A 19,906-nucleotide genomic window follows, 5' to 3' on the forward strand; every position below is an offset into this window, starting at 1 on the left:
CTGGGAGAAGTCTCTACCAAAAAAAACCCACCACAACCCAAAACCCCAAACCTCACTCCGAAGAACCAAACTTAACCCAACCATATAATGCTTCCTAAAAGCCAGTCTACTTAACCAGAGTTTGGAATCAAAAGATAAGAAGTCTAAACATTTAGGCTTGTTTAAATAGGGCAAAAGCATGCTGTCTCAGCTTTCTTTGGTTACATTGCAATATACGTTAAGTATTTTTACTCTATTTAAAATGTTAGCAGTTTATGTGTCAACATTCCTTCTCTATTTTAGTAAAAAAAAAGAATGCCCCCAATGTTCCCCATTCTAACTTACAGACACAACTGTCATGTTAGAACATCATAGACGTGACTGGTTATGAAATCTGCCATATAAGAACTTAACACAGACTGATAAAATGTTTAAACATTAATTTAATCTGTTAACACTTCATTTACAGAACCATAATTTAAAAATCATACCTAACATGATACTTATTCCTTTTATATACACACCTAATGAGAATTTAAAGAGAAATTCTGCCTACTTTGAAAACATCCTCACTATTATTTCTCAACAGAATTTATTTTCTGCAAGCCTAAAAGTTCTGCAAGGCAAAAGTATGAAGAATGTTGGTTGTGTTCAATTCATTTTATCATTCTTTCATTTATTGCAGATAGAAGGTTTTAGCTGTCTTGTAAAAACGCTTAGAGGATATATTGGGTTTATGTCCTATTACAGCCCTTCTGTATAAATAAAATCTAAGTTCCTGGTATTTTGCAGCTACTGAGTTTGAAAGGCAGAAAGAGAAAGAATAGTTTCTTTTGAAAGAACTCCTCAGAAGTATCTACTTCAAAATCTTATCCTAGTAAACCCAAATCTATCTGAGCAATATAAAATGCAACAGGCTATCATAAAAGACTGCAGGAACAGAAAGCCTTCTTACTTAAACTGATCAGCTGTAGGCCTTTATTAACACAGCAGTCCAGACAGACAGACCTGGGTTAACAATCTGCCAGTTTAACTAACATTCAGATTGATGTGTTCAGAAGACTGTGTCAGAGTTTAATAAGTTTATTCTTTAACCAACTGGAAGGCCATTTAGCCAACTTGTGGACTTCACCTCCGGCATCAATAAAGGCCCTTTGACAGGTAAAAGTGTACCTAAATGGATACAGATACAAGCTTTATAATACCGAGTTGCTTTGGTTAGTCTGTTCTGGAGTCACTGAACATGATGCTCGCTTTCAGATCTTATCCCCAAACATGTTTTTAAAGTCACATTTACTGGAAAAAGAAAATGACAGTATAGGAATAACCACTAGTGGTTTCTTCTGGTTTTGTGGGTTTTTTCCCCTTCAACTTCACTGGCCATCTTTGAAACTACTTAAATGCTGCTGTTTCCAAAATGATCCATGTATCTGGCACAAATTGTTTTAGTCAGTCTAGGTAGTGACTATACTGCAGTGGATTCAATGTTTAAAAAAAGAGAAATTTACGTTTAAAACATGTTTGACAATTTGGACTTCAGCTTGGTTATGGTTAATACTATAAACAAGTTTTAAGAATCTCTTCTACATGCAATTTGATAGAGACTATAAATTAACACAAATTGAGGATGGGCACCTGGGGAAAAGAGGAACGTCACAACAGCCAGTCTGAAGTTATACACACACAGGTATTCAGGGTTAAGGGTTTCTGGCATTTAGCAAGTTACAAGTTCCCTTCCTTATTAAGGTTGCAAAGTAGACAAGTTAGAATAAGATGAGAAAATTAGGTGACCAAAAAAAACTCTGGCTGGAGAAAAGTGGAATAGTCTTTCAGTAAAGCCAAACTCAGAGCTACTTTCCTTTGCTGTTTGGTTGTAGCCAGTTTTCCTTCTTAGCTACAACAACGTTTGGGTAAGATATGTTATGTACCCACTTCAAATACTCCATTTTTCATTCTTCTTTTCCTCCTTACCTAATTAGCTGTTTATTAATGTATAGTTATAAGAAAAACTCTCTTTTCTTTAATTCTTCCTCACTGTTTGTGGCTCACTTCTCTGCGGGAGACGATCTATGAATGATCCACTCATTTATTTCTCCCTCCCTTCTGATCTCAGAGGACATTTACTATACATTAGTGATGATCAGCAGTTCTCAACACACTAAACCTAAGCTGACTCTTTTTCTATGACGCTAATGAAGGATAAGAATGCAAAGGAAAAATCGAGTCATTTCACAATTTATTCATGTTGGGCAGGACCTTGTTCTTCAGGGACATGCATCAATAGCACGAGCAGAGCTCCTTGACCCGAGATAGATCATATAAAGAGTGAGGTGGAAAGGACTTGCCACCTGTCAGCACACACAACAGCACTGCCATCTCTGGGACCACACAGTGATTTCACGCCATAATTGCAAAGACTGAGGAGCAGGAGAGCCTGCTGTGGTCCGCTATGGGGAGTACTTACTCCATTTATCTGCTGCTCCCTTGCTGTGAACACTGAATCCTTCTTACAACCACACTGAGCAAATCCCTGCCCCATTTTACCAGCCTCGCTGAAACCATGCAAGACATTGCTGCAACCACACAAGGCAGGCAGAGAGCCTGGAACCTGACCTACAAACCACTGGTGTTGAACCTGTACTTGTTTCAATCTAAGCAGAAAATAAAGCACAGGAAAGGCAATCAACCCCCCGCTCTGTATTCCCCCTTCTCATCTACTCACTGCAACAAAGGTAAATGATTTCTTTCATGAGGCTTCCTCTTTATTGCCCTGCACCCTGTGTGCAATTAGCTGCCACTGCCCCACTGCTACAAATTACCTTTGCTGTACTGGCACCCACCGAAGAGTGGTGAGGGCCTGGCAACCTCCCCCAGCTGGGCAAAAAGTCAGCTCCCACCAGAGAGAGAGAAGCAAGTGGAGTCACAACTTGGCAGAGCAGCTAGAGTCCATGACAAATGCCTGCAGACTCCTGCAAGATCATTCACTTGGTAGTTCACAAGTTGTACACTCTGAAAAAAGAAATAAACCCTGAGCATCACTGCCTGAACCTAAAACATCAAGGCTGACAATCATTTCGTATTTACTCCCGTGCCTCAGATATCTCTGTCGCTCTTCAGTCACTCAGGATATCTTGCAAGCCAGCCATTCATCCCATTCACTCCACCTTTTGCTTAACTGTCTCTTATCCTGATAAACTTTCAAACATAAGGCTCTTAATTAAAAGATTTTAAAAATCAACTACACTGAAACTAGTTTCTTAATGTTTAAATGATTAGCAAAGACTGCAAAGCCCGTTAAAGATAGGACCTCTCACTACAGCGTAGTTCAATCATTTGCATTAGGACTTTTATAGAGTCAAAAGTATCAATTATTCTTAAAATGCTGGCTGTTCACGTTCCATCTTTTAAAGCAACTTAGCAGTGCCCTCATTAAGACTAAACAGAAGCCAAAAGACCTCTCTGCACAGGAAACATCAGACATGCTCAGCAAAAGAAAAGGATGGATACCTGAACTCCATCTTCCATTTACTTAATAAAGGTTTTCCTTTAAACGTTAGTAGATCCTGGGGAAATAAAACACAGACAAAAGCAGTTAAAAATGCTATCAGGATTAAAAGCAGCGGGTGGTGCTAGAAACACGTGGGTTGAGAACTTCTGGCATAACTGGAAAATGCTCCTTTCGCATTACTGTAACTAGCTTTAGAGACACAAGGAAGAAAAAGAACAGGAAGCGTTATCAGACAGAAATAAGCAGTACATTAAGTTGTCACTTGGATGAATCCTGGAACATATATTTAAGAGAAGATGTGGATATCTTTTGCACATTATGTGTAATACTTCAGATAAAGCTTGCAACATCTCTACTTCGCCATGATCTGTCATCTTTCTGCACTGCTCATTCCATACGTTCCTCATGCAGAACAGTGAGCGGCATGCTAAGTGCTCCTTGACATTTCACACAAACCTAGTTATTACAGCATCATAAAGTGGCAATATTTCTGTTCATCTTTCCCCAAAAAAGTTCACAGGCTTGCTCTGCTGAGTCCTTCATTGCTATCACCTGCTTAAATGCACCACTTAGTAGGTTGCAGCAAGTTAGCAGTAAGTTTACAACATCTTAGCAACCAGAGTAATTTTATTTCTTCGTGCAGCAACACTTAATGCATAGGTGTGTTTGGTGAAGCAACACTACTGTTCACCAGGCTCCTGCCAACACCTATCGTAATAAGCACGTGACCTTAGTAAAACTAGTAACCTAAGAACATCACCAAAGTTATCCTCTAGAAATCAAAGCATTTGGTTCACTTGGGGGAATACAAAATTCTATTAATCATGGTAAGATGGAGGTGTTGATGACTCAATAGCCAGAATTCCAGACTTCCTAAAAACCTAAGAAAATAACTCTTTCTCCTTGTTGTACCAGCACAGTCCCTGGCAGCGCCACAATATACTGTAGCTAGTATGGAGTAACTAAAATGCATGGCTCTCAGGTAATAGGAATGCTTCTAGCGTTTCCAATTTATATAGCGAGCTGAAAAGATCAGTGCAAATACTTTATAACCAATTCACTTACAGCTGCTTCAATAAACAGAAATAAATGGAAGTCAAATTATTTCCTCCTTTACATTAGAACATTTCAACAGTCATTCTAAATGCAAGTTTGGTGTACAAATCCTTATCATCTTTCCCTATTTTACACTCCTACACTGTTTTGACATATAAAAACTAGAAGATAATGATGTGTCTGTTGGCAAATTGAAGTGCTGAATCACTGTTGTTTAGTGTAACTGGCTCAGCTGTGCCTGACAGGCTTTTTTTTTTTTTAAATATTAAAGAAGAGCTAAGAATTAAAGATCTAAACTACCATTCACTGAGATGTGAAATCGGCTGCTTTTTGTGCTCTAAAAAGGCACAGTTAATATCCTCTCTTCACAGCTGCTGGGAGGGAAAATGGCATCATTTGAAATCTCTGAAAGCTCAGCAGACTTATGTTAACTAGACATGGTAAATGACTAAGGCCTGAGAGAATATCATGCACATCTTCAGTGCCTGTAAGACATTTCCACAAGAGGGAAGATTTACAGGTAGATAGCCTCTGAAACACGTTTGGAAGTTATAAAAAAGAACGTTAGCACAAAAACAGAGCTGTGGTACTCATACATATGACTTTTACCAAGAATCATTTAAAGATTATTGTAGTATTTGGAGAGCAAGAAACTCACGTAGGTTCTTCATGCATCCTTATCCAAAGTGACCTTAAAAAAACAGTTACAAAGAAATACTCAAAATCATTTTGCTGCTAATGGAGAACAGAAAAAGCCTTTCTTTTGGCTTCTGGAAGCAGATCTTGCTTCAAGGAGAGCAAGAAAGCGTACACTTTGATGTTAATGGCTTTTGGCCCAGGGGGGTTTCTGACAAGGATACAACCAGGTGCTGAAGCCACCATTCACATTAGAAACCCCACCAACACTCCTGCTGGTTCAGCTGAACCAGTGAATGAAGACGATTTGTCTAAAGCTTACTTTCTCTCCTGAATCCATGACATCTAGATACAACAAGTATGGACACAAAGAATACTGAACAAGCTATATGAAAATAATGAAGCAGTATTTTTCAATAGGTTATACTATCCTTATCCGCAATTCTTTCAGATAATTTAGAATTCAACAAATTTGGTCTAAACACGAAGTAGCACACTTCTTTTGGGTTTGGCAGTATTTCCAGTGCCCACAACGAGACAAATTCACAGGTGTCCTATAAAGACCTGGGCCAATTTACTTGACTTGGGTTTACCACTAAACTTCTTGCATACATGAAATTCTTGCAAGTACACTTCTGTCACAGCTTAATTTACAGCGCTCTACAAGTAACAACATTGTTGAAAGATTTTATCAATTTCCAACTGATAACTTTCTCCTTAGATATCCTCTGTAATATGCGTTGCTCTTCATCAGAGAAAGATTGAGCCCGTAAATGTGATGCACTATTAAGCCTTGCGTACAAAATAAAGCATTGTTTGTCACTTTTAGAAATGAAAGTCATACACCTTTCAAAGGTCTTCCAGTCATGCCTTACTAAGACAGTGTAAAAAAGCTTATTTCATAGCATTTAGAAGGCTGCGCCTATATCTGCAGCTCCCAAGACAGAGGTCAGAGGCTCACGGTGGATCGTGGCAGTTCGCAGATGCAACATGTGCAGAGTCATATTGGCTTCTGCTGTCACTGAAGAGATTACAAAGAACTACTGCTCTGGGGAAGTGGCTGACGACTCAACTTGGAAGTTCTTCTCCAGAATAAAAGTGTGTTTTATCTGGCACCTTATTGGCAATTAAGGAAAACAACACAAAAGCAACCAGAAAGATTCTCCTGTTTCAGGAAAGCTTGCTATACTGATATTTTTGAAGTAGTAAGCACATTTATCATGATATACAATGACAGCAGATTGTAATCTATTTTACTGTTTGGCTTCTAAGGACCAAATAATACAAGAATTATTGTGCATTCTACAAGTTATAAACCTCCTATACCTTATTTTCTGAATAAATATTATGAGAGCACCTTACTAAAAAAACAGTAGACACAATTTTGGAGGGCCAAAGGGTCACCAAAGAATCCTTACAACACAATTAACCTAATCCTCAGGAAATAACTTTTATTCCCAATTAAGAAAGGAATCCTCTCTGGTCAGCACTGATGAGGCCACACCTGGATTACTGTGTTCAGTCCTGAGCTCCGCAGTACAAGAGAGATACAGACATACTGGAAAGAGACCAGCGAAGGGCCACAAAGATGATTAAAGGACTGGAACATCTCACATATGAAGAGAGGCTGAGAGAGCTGGGACCATTCAGCCTACAAATGAGCAGGCTCAGGGGGATCTTATTAATATGTTTAACTACCCAAAGGGAGGGTGTAAAGAGGACCAAGCTAGGCTTTTCTCAGTGGTGCCTGGTGACAGATCCAGAGGCAATGGGCAAAAACTGAAACACAGGAGACTCCTTTCGAACATGAGGAAACACACTTTTACTGTGAGGGTGACTGAGCACTAGCACAGGTTGCCCAAGGGAGATGGTAAAGTCTCGATCCTTGGAGATGTTAAATAGCTGTCCAGATATGGTCCTGGGCTCTACGTGGCCTTGCTTGAGCAGGGAGGCTGGACCAGATGTCCTCCAAAGGTCCCCGCCCACCTCAACTGGTCTGTGATTCTGTGAAAAACAAACGCATTTAACCTGCCAGTTATATTGAAGTGGGTCAAGTGAAGTCACACAAGTGGCCCACTAACTTTAACAGTTCATCTCTAGACTAGACTTTGAAGCTGTAGCTCTTCTTGCCTTCATACGAAAGCCTTCAGAGTCTGTTTCAAGTGAGGAATTGGCATCATCTGTTGTAGGACACTCAGAAAATAGGAAGACTAAATTTGCTATAGAAATGTGACTTTAAATTCTCAGCTGGCAGGCTCACTCTGTAAGTCAATCTACATTCAAGGACAAAACCAGTGCTGAGAAGAATGTACACGTTCAGTCTTTGTAGCCAAGAACTCCAATCATAATCATCAATCTGCAGGACCACGACAGGAAAAAAAAATCCCCCAAACTACCGACTGTCTAAATTAGTAAAGATCTTTCACAAACCGAAGTACGCCATGAACTCCTTAAACTCATAACACTTGCGGAAAGCAAAGTTCCCCCCTCTGCCATTGCTCAATCATAGATCAGGCAGGGATGAAGGGCAGGTGCAGATGCTCTCTGCCACGAAGAGGTTCACCTGCAAGCTACTCATGCTAAAGATAAAGTATGTGAAGTGTCAAGAATTACATCAGGACATAGAAGGGACAACTCTTGTGCGGCTTCTGTCTCCAACCTAACATTACTTTTGGCAGAGCAATAAGATCACTAGGGGGAAAGAAGAGAGGGGGAGGGTGGAACCAGGTTGGGAGGTGAAAAAGAAGAGAGATGAGGAAAATACCTTTCTCTCTGGGGAGTCAGTTGCCAATAGAAGACAACAGTTTTGTAAGCAGGTTAAAAGGACTCTGCCATGTTCAGAGAAGAGGATTTTTTTTTTATTTTGTTCATAGAGGGGTTGATTTGTTTGGCTTTAAACATGGTTTTGCTCCACCACAGTCAGAACTACTATGAACAATGTGGCCAGATAGCACTGAGGGCAAAGTTGTGTTTACTTTCTAAAACAACACAGTGATAATTTCCACCTATTCTTCAATTAAAACAGACTTCATTCACTGACTGGATCACAGAAGTTTCCACTGAAGTACTTCATGTTATCAGAAAAAAATGTAGCTTTCATACACACTGCAAAACAACAACATAACGAAACATTACACAAGTTCTCTTTGGATTTCAGCACAAGTGAAGTTTGTCTGAATTTACTGCTATCTAGTGCTGCTGTCCTTTCTGTAGGTGTTCAGGTCAACATGAAGAGTCAGTTAGTTCACTGATAGTGCCTATAGTCTCCTTCTTGTGCCTGCCTAACCTACACTACTTAATGCTGCTCATATTAAAAGCAAAAGCTGATAAAATAAATATTCTGTCAATTTTAAAAGTGATATTTTCTTTCATATCATTGCTTTTGGTGATAAACAACCATTAGGATAATTTAAAAACCAGGATGTTGGCAAATTACAAATTTGTTATGTGTTAATCACCGCCAGACCTCTCCAAGGCCAAACAAATAGCACCACTTATTCAATGATTTAGGCCTGAGTTTTGATGGAAGAAAGAAGCCTCCCAGAACCCACTCCAAGAGTGCATCTGCTTCCTCTTTTCTGGTGGAGTATCTAGTACTGCATTACTTGGCAATGATTTCTGTTTCTCTGTTAATAAGACCTTTAAAATCCTACCTCACAGTTTTTGCTGGAATTTACTGATTACAGTCTAAATTTTATTATAATGAACTTCAAGGGAACTTGAAAAATGCTTGCTCTAATCAGTGGACTTGTCACAATAGAAGGGCTCAATCATTTCCTACATCAGAATAATGAAGAAACATTCTAGGCTGATTATTTCACCCTGATCAATGTTTAAATTATCCTTTTAAAACAGAACAATCAGAAAACAGGAAAAAAAACCCCACAACTATTCCTATGCTGAATACAACAATGAAGTGGAAATAAGAAGAGACCAATATAACTGTTTCAATCTTCTGTATACGTTTAACAAAGATAATTACCAGTGAAACCTTTGGGGTCCACTCTGGCAATACTACAACTGGAAGTTACTTGTAAACAAGGTTTATTACAGAGAATTAAGACTGCATATCAAGTCCAGGTAGAACATCATGTTTTACACTATGAATTCTGAATTCCTGATAGTAAAGTATTTTTCATTTCTTCATATGTGCAATGAATCAAAAATTTTGCCAGAAATAAATAGACCAATTTCCACCCTAAGGAGGACTGCTATGCGGGGATGAAGTATAGCTTGCTTGCTGTCTTCACTAGATCACAGTTGCAGACAGAACATGATTGCACAGGTGGAGAAGTACCAAGGCAGAGAGAAATACGTAGTTTCTTAGAATGGTACTATTCAAAGACAGCATCTTCTACCCTAACAAAATCTCAAAATTAATTCCTAGTACCATATTAAATTAAAAAAATATCTGAAACATTTGAAAATGTACTTATATTCCCCTCAAGAAACTTATAACTAACTTCTGATAGGGGGAGAAGTCTTAAAAAGCCAGGGCAGAAAGAGACTGTGGTTCTTCATGTCAAGTGGGAGCTACTTGAGAGCCCACTTTGTGGAGAATGACAGTTCAAGCCTAGTGTGTTCAAACCACCACCTTATTTGCATTCTTACTACTAGATTCTTTTGAAGTCGGCAGCAAAGCTGCTACAGAACCACCTAGTGATCACCAACTTAAGCAGACAAAGCTGACAAGGTCACACTGATTTCAATGAACAGCTGCTTCAAAGCAAATTAACTACAACAGAAAACTGTATTCCAACCTAATCCACCTTCAAGACTTCTAGACACCTTGGCTTGGTACTAACTATGAACTGTCAAATTTGGCTCAATTACACAGCGATAGTGAGCTCGCTGCTCTGGATTTTGTTTTGTTGATTTTAACCGCTGCATGTATTTTGGTTCAAAAGGGTTTAAGAGGTTGCTTAACTGAGGACATATGTTTACTGAGATGTTTTTCTGGAAAGCTGTTCAATTGTTTCACCACTCCCTTTTATCTTTTAAGTTGTATTGATAAACAGCTTGTGAAAACAAAATGTAATAACTCCAGCAAATAATATCATTATTTGCAGAAAACGCCTCCCATTAGATTTAACTGTTCATTTTCCATTGACAAATTAGGCTCAGTATTCAGAAGACAGTGTAAAGGCTGTGTTTCAGAATCCCAGCTTTTAAAGAGAAAGAGAAAATCAAGATTCACTGGTACTATTCACTGGTACTATGAAGACCCTTTTGGAAAGATTCTGAAAGTTACCTTACAGTCACAATATTAGCAGAAGCTGATTTTATCAGTATTTTGCAAAACATTACTGCAAAAGTCAAATTGGGCAAGGTTTCAAGAAAAGAAAGAAGGTGATTTTTAAATTTTTAAAAAATATAGATGAAGAGAAAATTATTACTGCATACAAGGTAAGGGAAATACAAGCAGCTCTCTAAACTTCTTATTCACCCGCACCAAGACAGAAAAAGAAAAGAGGCAGTTATGTGTTCTGCTTGCTTTACTGGCAGGGATCTGTGGTCCACAGCTAGCCCAAACACAGTTACCTCAAGCAGGAGGAGCTCAGCAGAGTACCTGAGACATACAGAATCCAGCGTAAGCCAAGGACAGCTGATAAACAAAAATCCATCATAGAAAAAAAATGCTGTCTGGCTGATAGCGAATAGCAAACAACTGAGTGAGGCAAGCTAGCACAGCCTAAGACACAGCATCAAGGGGCATGTTGTAAGACACTCAAAAACCATAACACAAGAGCCTATGTAAGATAGTAACAAGGCGTAAAATGCACACTCCACAGGGTCTCTGGTGTAGGATCAGGGTATGCATTTTGTCCTGTGGATAAAACACAGTCCTGAACATGGACACATTTTCCATGTCAACATGCCAGGATGCATTCCCATTCAACTGCCAGTGGATGGGTAAATCGGTGGGTGGATGTTCAGGAGGCTGCAGGGCACCTGCTGCCTATGCCATACTCAGATCAGAAGGGAAATCATATCTAAGTCAGGCAAGACCTAATATCTGGGCAAAAGTTTGAGGCATAAAAGCACCTCCTACTGCCAGCATCAGAGGTTTTGCTACAGACCCACAGAAGACTCAGGAGTGTTAGCAAACAGAATTTTGAGAATATAGACTGATATGTTACTTGACAGCAATTCTACACAAACCCAGTTCTCCTTGTAAAAGTGGATTGGGTTGGGGGTGACAGCGGACAGTAGGAAAGATAATTAAAGCAGCTGCTGCAATACAGAAATAGGGCTTGGCAGCAGGAAAGAGGCAATAGTGTCCTTTTTCCTCAGTCAGCATGAGAATATCTGAACAAAGCTACTAACACTTATATGTCCATATCCACAGGTATCTGAATAGGACTTACAGAAAAGTAAAGACTTGTATCCCACTGCTGGGATACAAGCAGACTCCCTCTGCGGCCAATCAACTCCTCCTGGCCAAATCTTGAAGAAACAAACAGAAGAAAGGATACCAAACTTGTTGGTCATCTCCAGGATAATATAGTAGCTTCAAAGAGGTTTTCCACAAGGCAAGACTCACACACACTCTGGATGTGCTAACATACGCAATTATCCCCAAATGCAGGAAACTTTAATGCATATATGCAGCAGTGTACAACTGTGTTTCCATCCTCTTCACATATAAAAATAAGCAAATGAAAACTCATGATCTAGTTGATAGACTCTTTAACAGCAATAAAGAAGCATTTTCAGTGAATGACCTGGAATATTGAGCCTCTTCTCACTGAGAGAAGCCCCAGAGCATATCCATTTGATGAAGCCAGAAATAATCGCTCAGCTGCAAGAGATCAATTCTTCTTTCATCCCCAAAGTAGGAGTTTCAGGGCAAAGACAAATCCCCTGGGCCTTTTTCCAGGACCTTACATCAGACTGGCTTAGTGGAAGGGAAGGCAGAAAAGAGCTATAAGGTCTGCAGTCAAAGACATGAAAAGGAGGAGATGCAAGGGTTGTAATGTCCTCGTTTGCCGTAAATGTATCAGAGGGCCCTTAATATAATGACCATTGAATGAAACTGCACTATTAAGTAAAGGATAAGCAATTCAGGAAGCAGGTTCAATTAATTCCCAGACAGAAATATCAAAGGGCTACAGAGACTGAATAAGGACTGCTGAATATTGTTCTGGGACTTAACACCACCTGAGCAACTGCCATGTGGGTGGGCTGTAAACATCCAGATGTCTTGTCATGAGATGATGCAGGGAAGCCAAGAAGAGATTTGGGACACTGTTCAAGAGCCAGGATGGAAGTGAACTCAAATTCTTAAGACTGCTGCCTCCCAAGCCAAAGAGCAGATGCTGTGGTAAAGACAGATTTACTGTAAGCCAGAAGTATTCCAGGCAAAGACCAATAAGGCCACATAAGCAAGGATGAGCCAACAGCTTAAGAGAAAATTAAACATTTTTCAATCCCCTTTAAATAAAGACTAGCAAGTCTCTAAGTTGATGCCAACTCAGTTCCCTGGTTTGTGCTGCAGAGCCCTCTTGGTGCATGCAAGTTAGATCCGCTTCAGATTACAGAAAACTGGGAGATGTCCACCAGCTTCTGACAGACATTCAGTGCCAGGATCATACTACAACCAGTCTGAACGAAACCTCTGAAACAAGGATAGCACAGATGCAGGTTTCCCAGCAGCAAATGTTCTTCTGTCAGTGCTCTGACCTACTGTCAACACAGAGACGGCTGGACTCATAGCAGTGGAGATGTAGGGAGTTGTCCAATCTCAAACAGTTGCATGCAAGGACTGACAAATGGCTACACACCCAGTAATACTCCTATGAATGTGCATTTGTGTCACCATCTCCCCTCCTCAGACAAATTCAAACTTGCAAAAATTGTGTATTGCAACAGGGCAGGATAAGAAGTGGGCAGGATAAGAAGAACCCGTACAACTCACAACACTGAGACTGGAATCAGGAGTGTCCTGCTTAGGAAAAAAAAAAACCAAACAAATCAACAAAACAACTAAGTAAGAGGAATTATTGAATTTTGGCTTTATATTTGTATGAGTCTTCCTTTCCCAGCATTTGAAGGATTAACCTCTTTTTTTTTTTTTTGGTTTAGACTGCAAAAAAAGCTCCCTAAATTCATTGGTGCAGCAAGGCTGCCAGATCCTTTGATATAATTCTGCTAGTATGCGGCTGATACAGAAAATAAAGCCCACCCGTCTGGTGTTCCACTACTAGAAAAATTGCATAATTTTTCTGTATTATATTTGATTATATACTAAAACCACTAACCTAGTATTAATACTGTCTTATGTCCTTATTTCACATTTCCTGCCATTTCAAATACATCCAACTCCACTAGCCTAATGATGTCCAGCAGGCAAGTCTGTTGCATGTTTTCCAATTTAGAATTGCTTTATCTCCTTCTCATTGTAACAACTCAGCTATATGAAACTAATATTATTTATCTGTGGAAAGCCTGCCTAGAGCATTCTTCTTTTGAAATGAGGGCAGAAGTCATGTTGATAACACAATTTGTATTCTCTTTGTTTCTCCCTATATCTTAAGATGTTCCTGTACATACTCCAAATAATTTTGCACAAAACTGGGAGATAAATATCACAATTTAATGCATAAACGATTACCATTTTCTGGTCAAGATGCACTCATGCTTAATGGACATAATTGGATACTTGAGTAAAAGCATTTCACTTATGAAAGCATGCATTAAAGCAGTAAAATTTGCATATCATTAACAACCAGAGTATCACAGGTCTTTAATGCATTGGTAATGATGATGCCCGATTCACTATTCTACTTAGGAAGTTGCCTACTGAGAATACTTAACACACCTAATGCTGACTTTTCTTTAACAGTGTATTTATTAAGCTATTTTTGATAGGAAGATGGAATGTTACTATTCGACTTCTTTTGTGATTATTATTCATACACAAACAATCTTACAGTGCAATTTCCAATTTAACCATTCCCAATTAAAATAAGATGTCAGTCCTGCAATTCTAAGTCTACTCACCAGTCAAGCCAACATCCCTGCTTCCCAGAGCCCAGCTAGAATGGAAGGGGCACAGATGCCACAGTGCACACCACTGCATGTGACACTTTATTTGGAAACAGCTTAAAAGCAATAAGTAATACAGGCATACTGCAGGAGATATTACATCATGGTGTGGAAAGACAGAGTAGTCTTAGCAAGGAGCCTTAATTAGTTGGACACACAATTAACCTGGTTTTGTAGGATTGATGAGATGGAGAAAAATAAAAGGAAGAAAACATGGAATGACACATTCTTCTCCGTATTTCAGTATGGTTTCAGATGCCTTAGCCCCAGTCTAACCCACAATTTCTTTGGTAAGTCTGTTCACCCTGGAAAAGAGATTCATCAGATACCTCATCATGGTCTACAGCTTCCTCACAAGGAGAGGAGGAGCAGGCACTGATCTCTTCTATCTAGCGACCAGTGACAGGACCCGAGGGAATGACAGCAACACGTGCCAGGGGAGGTTTGAGTTGGATATTAGGAAGAGAATCTTCACTCAGAGGATGGTGGAGCATTGGAACAGACTCCCCAGGGAAGCAGCCATAGCACCAACCCTGACAAAATTCAAGAAGCATTTGGACAACGCCCTCAGACACATGATATGAAGGTTGGGGTCGTCCTGAGAAGGGATGAGGGTTGGACTCAATGATCCTTGTGTGTTCCTTCCAACTCAGGACATCCTATGATTCCATGATCTGTAATCATGAGTAAAATTCAAGGCATATCAAGTTCATTCAGGACATTCTATGATCCTAAGTGTGTGTAGGCCCTGGCGAAGGAATCAAATGCAGGTTTCTCACTCTTGCAATGCATTCCATCACTTAAAAGGCAGGCAGTAGGGCTGAAAAGGTACCTCTCCTATGCAGAAAATGATCTTCCTCACCTTAGGATGAGCACAACGTCTCATCCTGTATGGGCCACACAGAGAAAGCCAACCCAGCTCACCAAGTAGCACCAGGCAGGAGGGGACCTGGTTTCCGGGCTGGGTCCTGGCAAGAGGGCACTCGTAGCATGAAGGCATGTGGCTCCCGTGGCACGAAGGCACCTGGATCTCATGGCAGGAGCACACATGGTTACAGTGGCACGAGGGCACATGGCTCCCATGGCAGGAGTGCATCCAACTCCCATGGCACGAGATCCCATGGCATGAGGGCACCCGGCTCTCATGTCATGAGGCTCCTGTGGCACGAGGCTCCTGTGGCACGAGGGCATGATGCTCCCATGGCAGGTGCACACCTGGCTTCCATGGCACAAGAGCACGAGGCTCCCATGGCACGAGGGCTTGTGGCCCCTACATCATGAGGGCGTATGGCTCCCACAGCAGGAGCACACCTGACTCCTGCAGCATGAGTGCACAAGGCTCCCACAGCACGAGGGTGCCTGGATCTCATGGCAGGAGTACACGCGATTACAGTGGTACGAGGGCACGTGGCTCCCATGGCAGAAGTGCACTCAGTTCCCCCAGCACGAGGCCCCTGCAGTGTGAGGGCACCTGGCCTCTGCGGCACGAGGCTTCTGCAGCACGAGGCTTCTGCAGCACGAGGGTGCGATGCTCCCACGGCACAAGAGCACCTGGATCTCATGACCGGAGCACACGTGGTTCAATCAGCATGAGGGCACGTGGCTCCCATGGCAGGAGCACACCCAGCTCCCACGGCACGAGCACACCCAGCTCCCACGGCACCAGGCCCTGACAGTGTGAGTGCATCCAGCTCCCACGGCACAAGGGCTCGTGGCCCCTGTGTCATAAGGGCATTCGGCTCCCATGGCAGAAGCATACCTGGCTCCAGCAGCACAAGAGCATGAGGCTCCCGTGGCACGAGAACACGTAGTTCCCACGGCATGAGGGCACCTAGATCTCATGGCAGGAGCACACTTGGTTCCAGCAGCATGAGGGCACGTGGCTCCCATGGCAGAAGCGCATCCAGCTCCCACAGCATGAGTCCCCCACAGCACAAGGGCACCTGGCTCTTGCGGCACGAGGGCTCATGGCCCCCACATCATGTGGGAATATGGCTCCCATGGCAGGTGTACATCTGGCTCCCTCGACACAAGAGCATGAGGTTCCTGCGGCAAGAGCACATGGATCTTGTGGCAGAAGCACACGTGGCTCCAGCGACATGAGGGCACATGGATTCCATGGCAGGAGTGCACCCAGCTCCCATCACACGAGGACATCACGGTGTGAGGGCACCCAGCTCCCCCTGGCATGAGGCTCCCATGGCATGAGGGAATATATCTCCCCTGGCAGGAGCAAGCCTGGCTCCTACAGCATGAAAGCCGTGGCTGGAAAGCTGCCTGGAGGAGAAAGACCTGGGGGTGTTGGTTGACAGCCGACTGAACATGAGCCAGCAGTGTGCCCAGGTGGCCAAGAAGGGAATCATAGAATCATAGAATAACCAGGTTGGAAGAGACCCACCGGATCATCGAGTCCAACCATTCCTATCAAATACTAAACCATGCCCCTCAGCGCCTCGTCCACCCATCCCTTAAACACCTCCAGGGAAGGTGACTCAACCACCTCCCTGGGCAGCCTCTGCCAGTGCCCAATGACCCTTTCCGTGAAAAATTTTTTCCTAATGTTCAGGCTAAACCTCCCCTGGTGGAGCTTGAGGCCATTCCCTCTTGTCCTGTCCCCTGTCACTTGGGAGAAGAGGCCAGCTCCCTCCTCTCCACAACTTCCTTTTAGGTAGTTGTAGAGAGCAATGAGGTCTCCCCTCAGTCTCCTCTTCTCCAGGCTAAACAACCCCAGCTCCCTCAGCTGCTCCTCATAAGGCCTGTTCTCCAGGCCCTTCACCAGCTTTGTCGCTCTTCTCTGGCCTCAAGCTCTGCCAGGGGAGGTTCAGGCTGGACATTAGGAAAAAATTTTTCATGGAAAGGGTCACTGGAACAGGCTGCCCAGGGAGGTGGTTGAGTCACCTTCCCTTGAGGTGTATAAGGGACGGGTGGATGCGGTGCTGAGGGACATGTTTTAGTGATCGATAGGAATGGTTGGACTTGATGATCTGGTGGGTCTTTTCCAACCTGGTGACTCTATGATTCTACAAAAGCACATGGCTCCCGCGGCACGAGGACGCCTGGATCTCATGGCAGGAGCACAGGTGGCCCCCGCGGCACGAGATCAGGTGGATGTCACGGCAGGAGCACAGGTGGCTCCCGCAGCAGGGCCGGGGCCGCTGCTGAGGCCCGCGGTGCGAGCCAGCGGCTGTCGGGGGGCTGGCGCAGCCCCCGGGCACAGGGACGCGGCGCGGGCAACCGGGGCTCACCTTATCTCGCAGAAAGGCTGCCTGCAGCACCCCCGGACGGCGGCCAGGGCCGGGTACACCATGACCCGAGAGAAGAGGGAGGAGACGGCAAAGCGTCCCCTCCCGTGCCTGCGCGGCACCGCCCACAGCGGGAGGCGGGGACGGGGCGGGGGCTCCGGCCGGGAGCCGCCAAGGGGACGGAACCGAAAATGCCGGCGAATAAAGTCTCTGAAGACCCGTTTTGGCGTTCTAGAAAGCGAGCGGCCTTTATGAGCCTGGGCAACGCGAGGGAGCCATCTCCGTCAGTCGCTTGCAGCGAGACAAGAGCTGGGATGGAATCTATTTCCCGCTTACGTGCAGGTGTATAAACTTCCCCAGAAATCTTATGCCTGTTCCCATGCCACATTTACTGTGTTCAGTTCTGGGCCCCTCACCACAAGAAGGATGTTGAGGCTCTGGAGCGAGTCCAGAGAAGAGCAACAAAGCTGGTGAGGGGGCTGGAGAACAGGCCTTATGAGGAGCGGCTGAGAGAGCTGGGGTTGTTTAGCCTGGAGAAGAGGAGGCTGAGGGGAGACCTCATTGCTCTCTACAACTACCTGAAAGGAGGTTGTAGAGAGGGTGCTGGCCTCTTCTCCCAAGTGACGGGGGACAGGACAAGAGGGAATGGCCTCAAGCTCCACCAGGGGAGGTTTAGCCTGAACATTAGGAAAAAAATTTTCATGGAAAGGGTCATTGGGCACTGGCAGAGGCTGCCCAGGGAGGTGGTTGAGTCACCTTCCCTGGAGGTGTTTAAGGGACTGGTGCTAAGGGGCATGGTTTAGTATTTGATAGGAATGGTTGGACTCGATGATCCGGTGGGTCTCTTCCAACCTGGTGATTCTATGATTCTATGATTCTATGTTCTGTTACTTTCTTAGGTCTAATTTTAATGTTGTTATGAAACTTGGCAGCAGTCAAAACTTTTGCTAAGTTGGAGCTTTGGAGCCAGCTCTGCCTGGCCTTGCATTTGAGAGGGGGAGAGGCCGCAAACAGAGGTGGTTACAGAAGACACGTCTGTTCGGCACAGATCACGCTCAACACGACGTAACCGTGACTGGAAAAAAACTATTTGAAAAGAAAAATGCTATAAACACCATGCTGTCATAGGGACATTCCATCTAGCTTTTAAAAAATACAGTTAACTTGGATGAACTTAGCTCTACCTTAGCTTAAATAAAAATATTCCACTTTTTTGTTATAGTAACTACTTCTTGTGCCACATATTCCATTACTATTCAAGGACTAATTTTAATGTTATTATGAACTTCAGTGAAATCTCTTGCAGATTTGAAGCTGGCTCCAGCTCTGCCTGACTTTGCCTTTGAGACAAGGAAAAGCTGCTAACAGAGGTGATTACAGGAGAAGACACATCTGTTCAGCTCAGATCACACTGAACACAAGACATTATCGTCTCCAAAGAATGAACAGTGTCCGGAAAAACACTGTTTGAAGGAAAACATGCTATCAGAGGGACATTCTCTCTAACTTTCAAAAAAATACAGTTACTTAGGTGAAACTTGACTCTACTTTAGCTTCAATAAAAAATATTCCGCTTTCTGTAATAGTTACTACTTCTTTTATCAAGCTGGGGCAGGCCTGGTGGAAGCGGAGAGGTGGTGGTGGGAGAGAGGCTGGGGCGGCCTGCAAGAGAGGCCGGGGCGGCAAATCCCTTTTCCCATCACTGTAAGCAAGCATGCACAGCTACATAGCAGCACTCTGAAGAGATGCTGACGGCTCGTGGCTTAGACAGGTGTGTCCTTCACTGGGTAAAAAACTTGCTGGGTGGCCTAGTCCAGAGATTTGGTGTGAACTGGTGGTATTTAGTGCTGCCTTTGTCTCATCTTTCGTAGTAAGGCAAGATGAGGGGAGACCTCATCACTCCCTACAACTACCTGAAAGGAGGTTGTAGTGAAATGGGTGTTGGTCTCTTCCCTCCAGCGACAGGAGATAGGATGAGAGGGGATGGTCTCAAGTTGCACCCGAGGAGGTTCAGATTGGACATCAGGAAAAGTTTCTTCACCAAAAGGGTTATTATTGGACACTGGAACAGGCATCCCAGGGGGGTGGTTGAGTCACCGTATCTGGAGGTATTTAAAAGATGGGTAGAAGAGGTGCTCAGGGATATGATTTAGTGGTGGACAGATATGGCTGTACTTGATGATCTCAAAGGTCTTTTCCAACCAAATGATTCTATGCTTCTATGATTCCATGAATGGATTTAAATCCAATTGGGAGCTGGTCACAAGTAGCGCTCCACAGGGCTCAGTGTTGTGGTCAGTCTTGTTTAATATTGTGAGAAACACTCATTCACTAGTTCAATGTTGAAGACAGTCTTCAAAGCAAAGGCAATAATATTTATTTTACAATTCAGAGCTGAATTGGATGCCCTTCTAAAAAAGGCATGCCATATTACAAA

General features: G+C 43.1%; 1 protein-coding gene across 4 annotated transcripts in view; it reads right to left on the reverse strand.

Moving 5' to 3' along the window:
• The window catches only part of ECI2 (enoyl-CoA delta isomerase 2), a 33,584-nt gene extending 16,011 nt beyond the window's left edge, over positions 1 to 17,573 (reverse strand). Inside the window, exons 1-3 of one of the 4 annotated variants that reach the window (XM_069853581.1) lie at positions 17,473 to 17,559; positions 3,487 to 3,542; positions 2,799 to 2,988 (exon numbers count right to left, since the gene is read on the reverse strand). Coding sequence is in view for 2 of the 4 variants with exons in the window: in XM_069853579.1 (XP_069709680.1) it covers positions 17,473 to 17,534 (62 nt within the window). In the remaining 2 variants the exon portion in view is untranslated. Of the gene's footprint in view, positions 1 to 934; positions 1,047 to 2,798; positions 2,989 to 3,486; positions 3,543 to 17,472 lie in introns of those variants that run through there. The other 3 variants (XM_069853580.1, XM_069853579.1, XM_069853582.1) reach the window with 3 other exon arrangements.
• Positions 17,574 to 19,906: the final 2,333 nt, after the last annotated feature.

The sequence above is a fragment of the Phaenicophaeus curvirostris genome, chromosome 3 (genome assembly GCF_032191515.1).
Source record: "Phaenicophaeus curvirostris isolate KB17595 chromosome 3, BPBGC_Pcur_1.0, whole genome shotgun sequence".
Classification (NCBI taxonomy): Eukaryota; Metazoa; Chordata; class Aves; order Cuculiformes; family Cuculidae; genus Phaenicophaeus; species Phaenicophaeus curvirostris.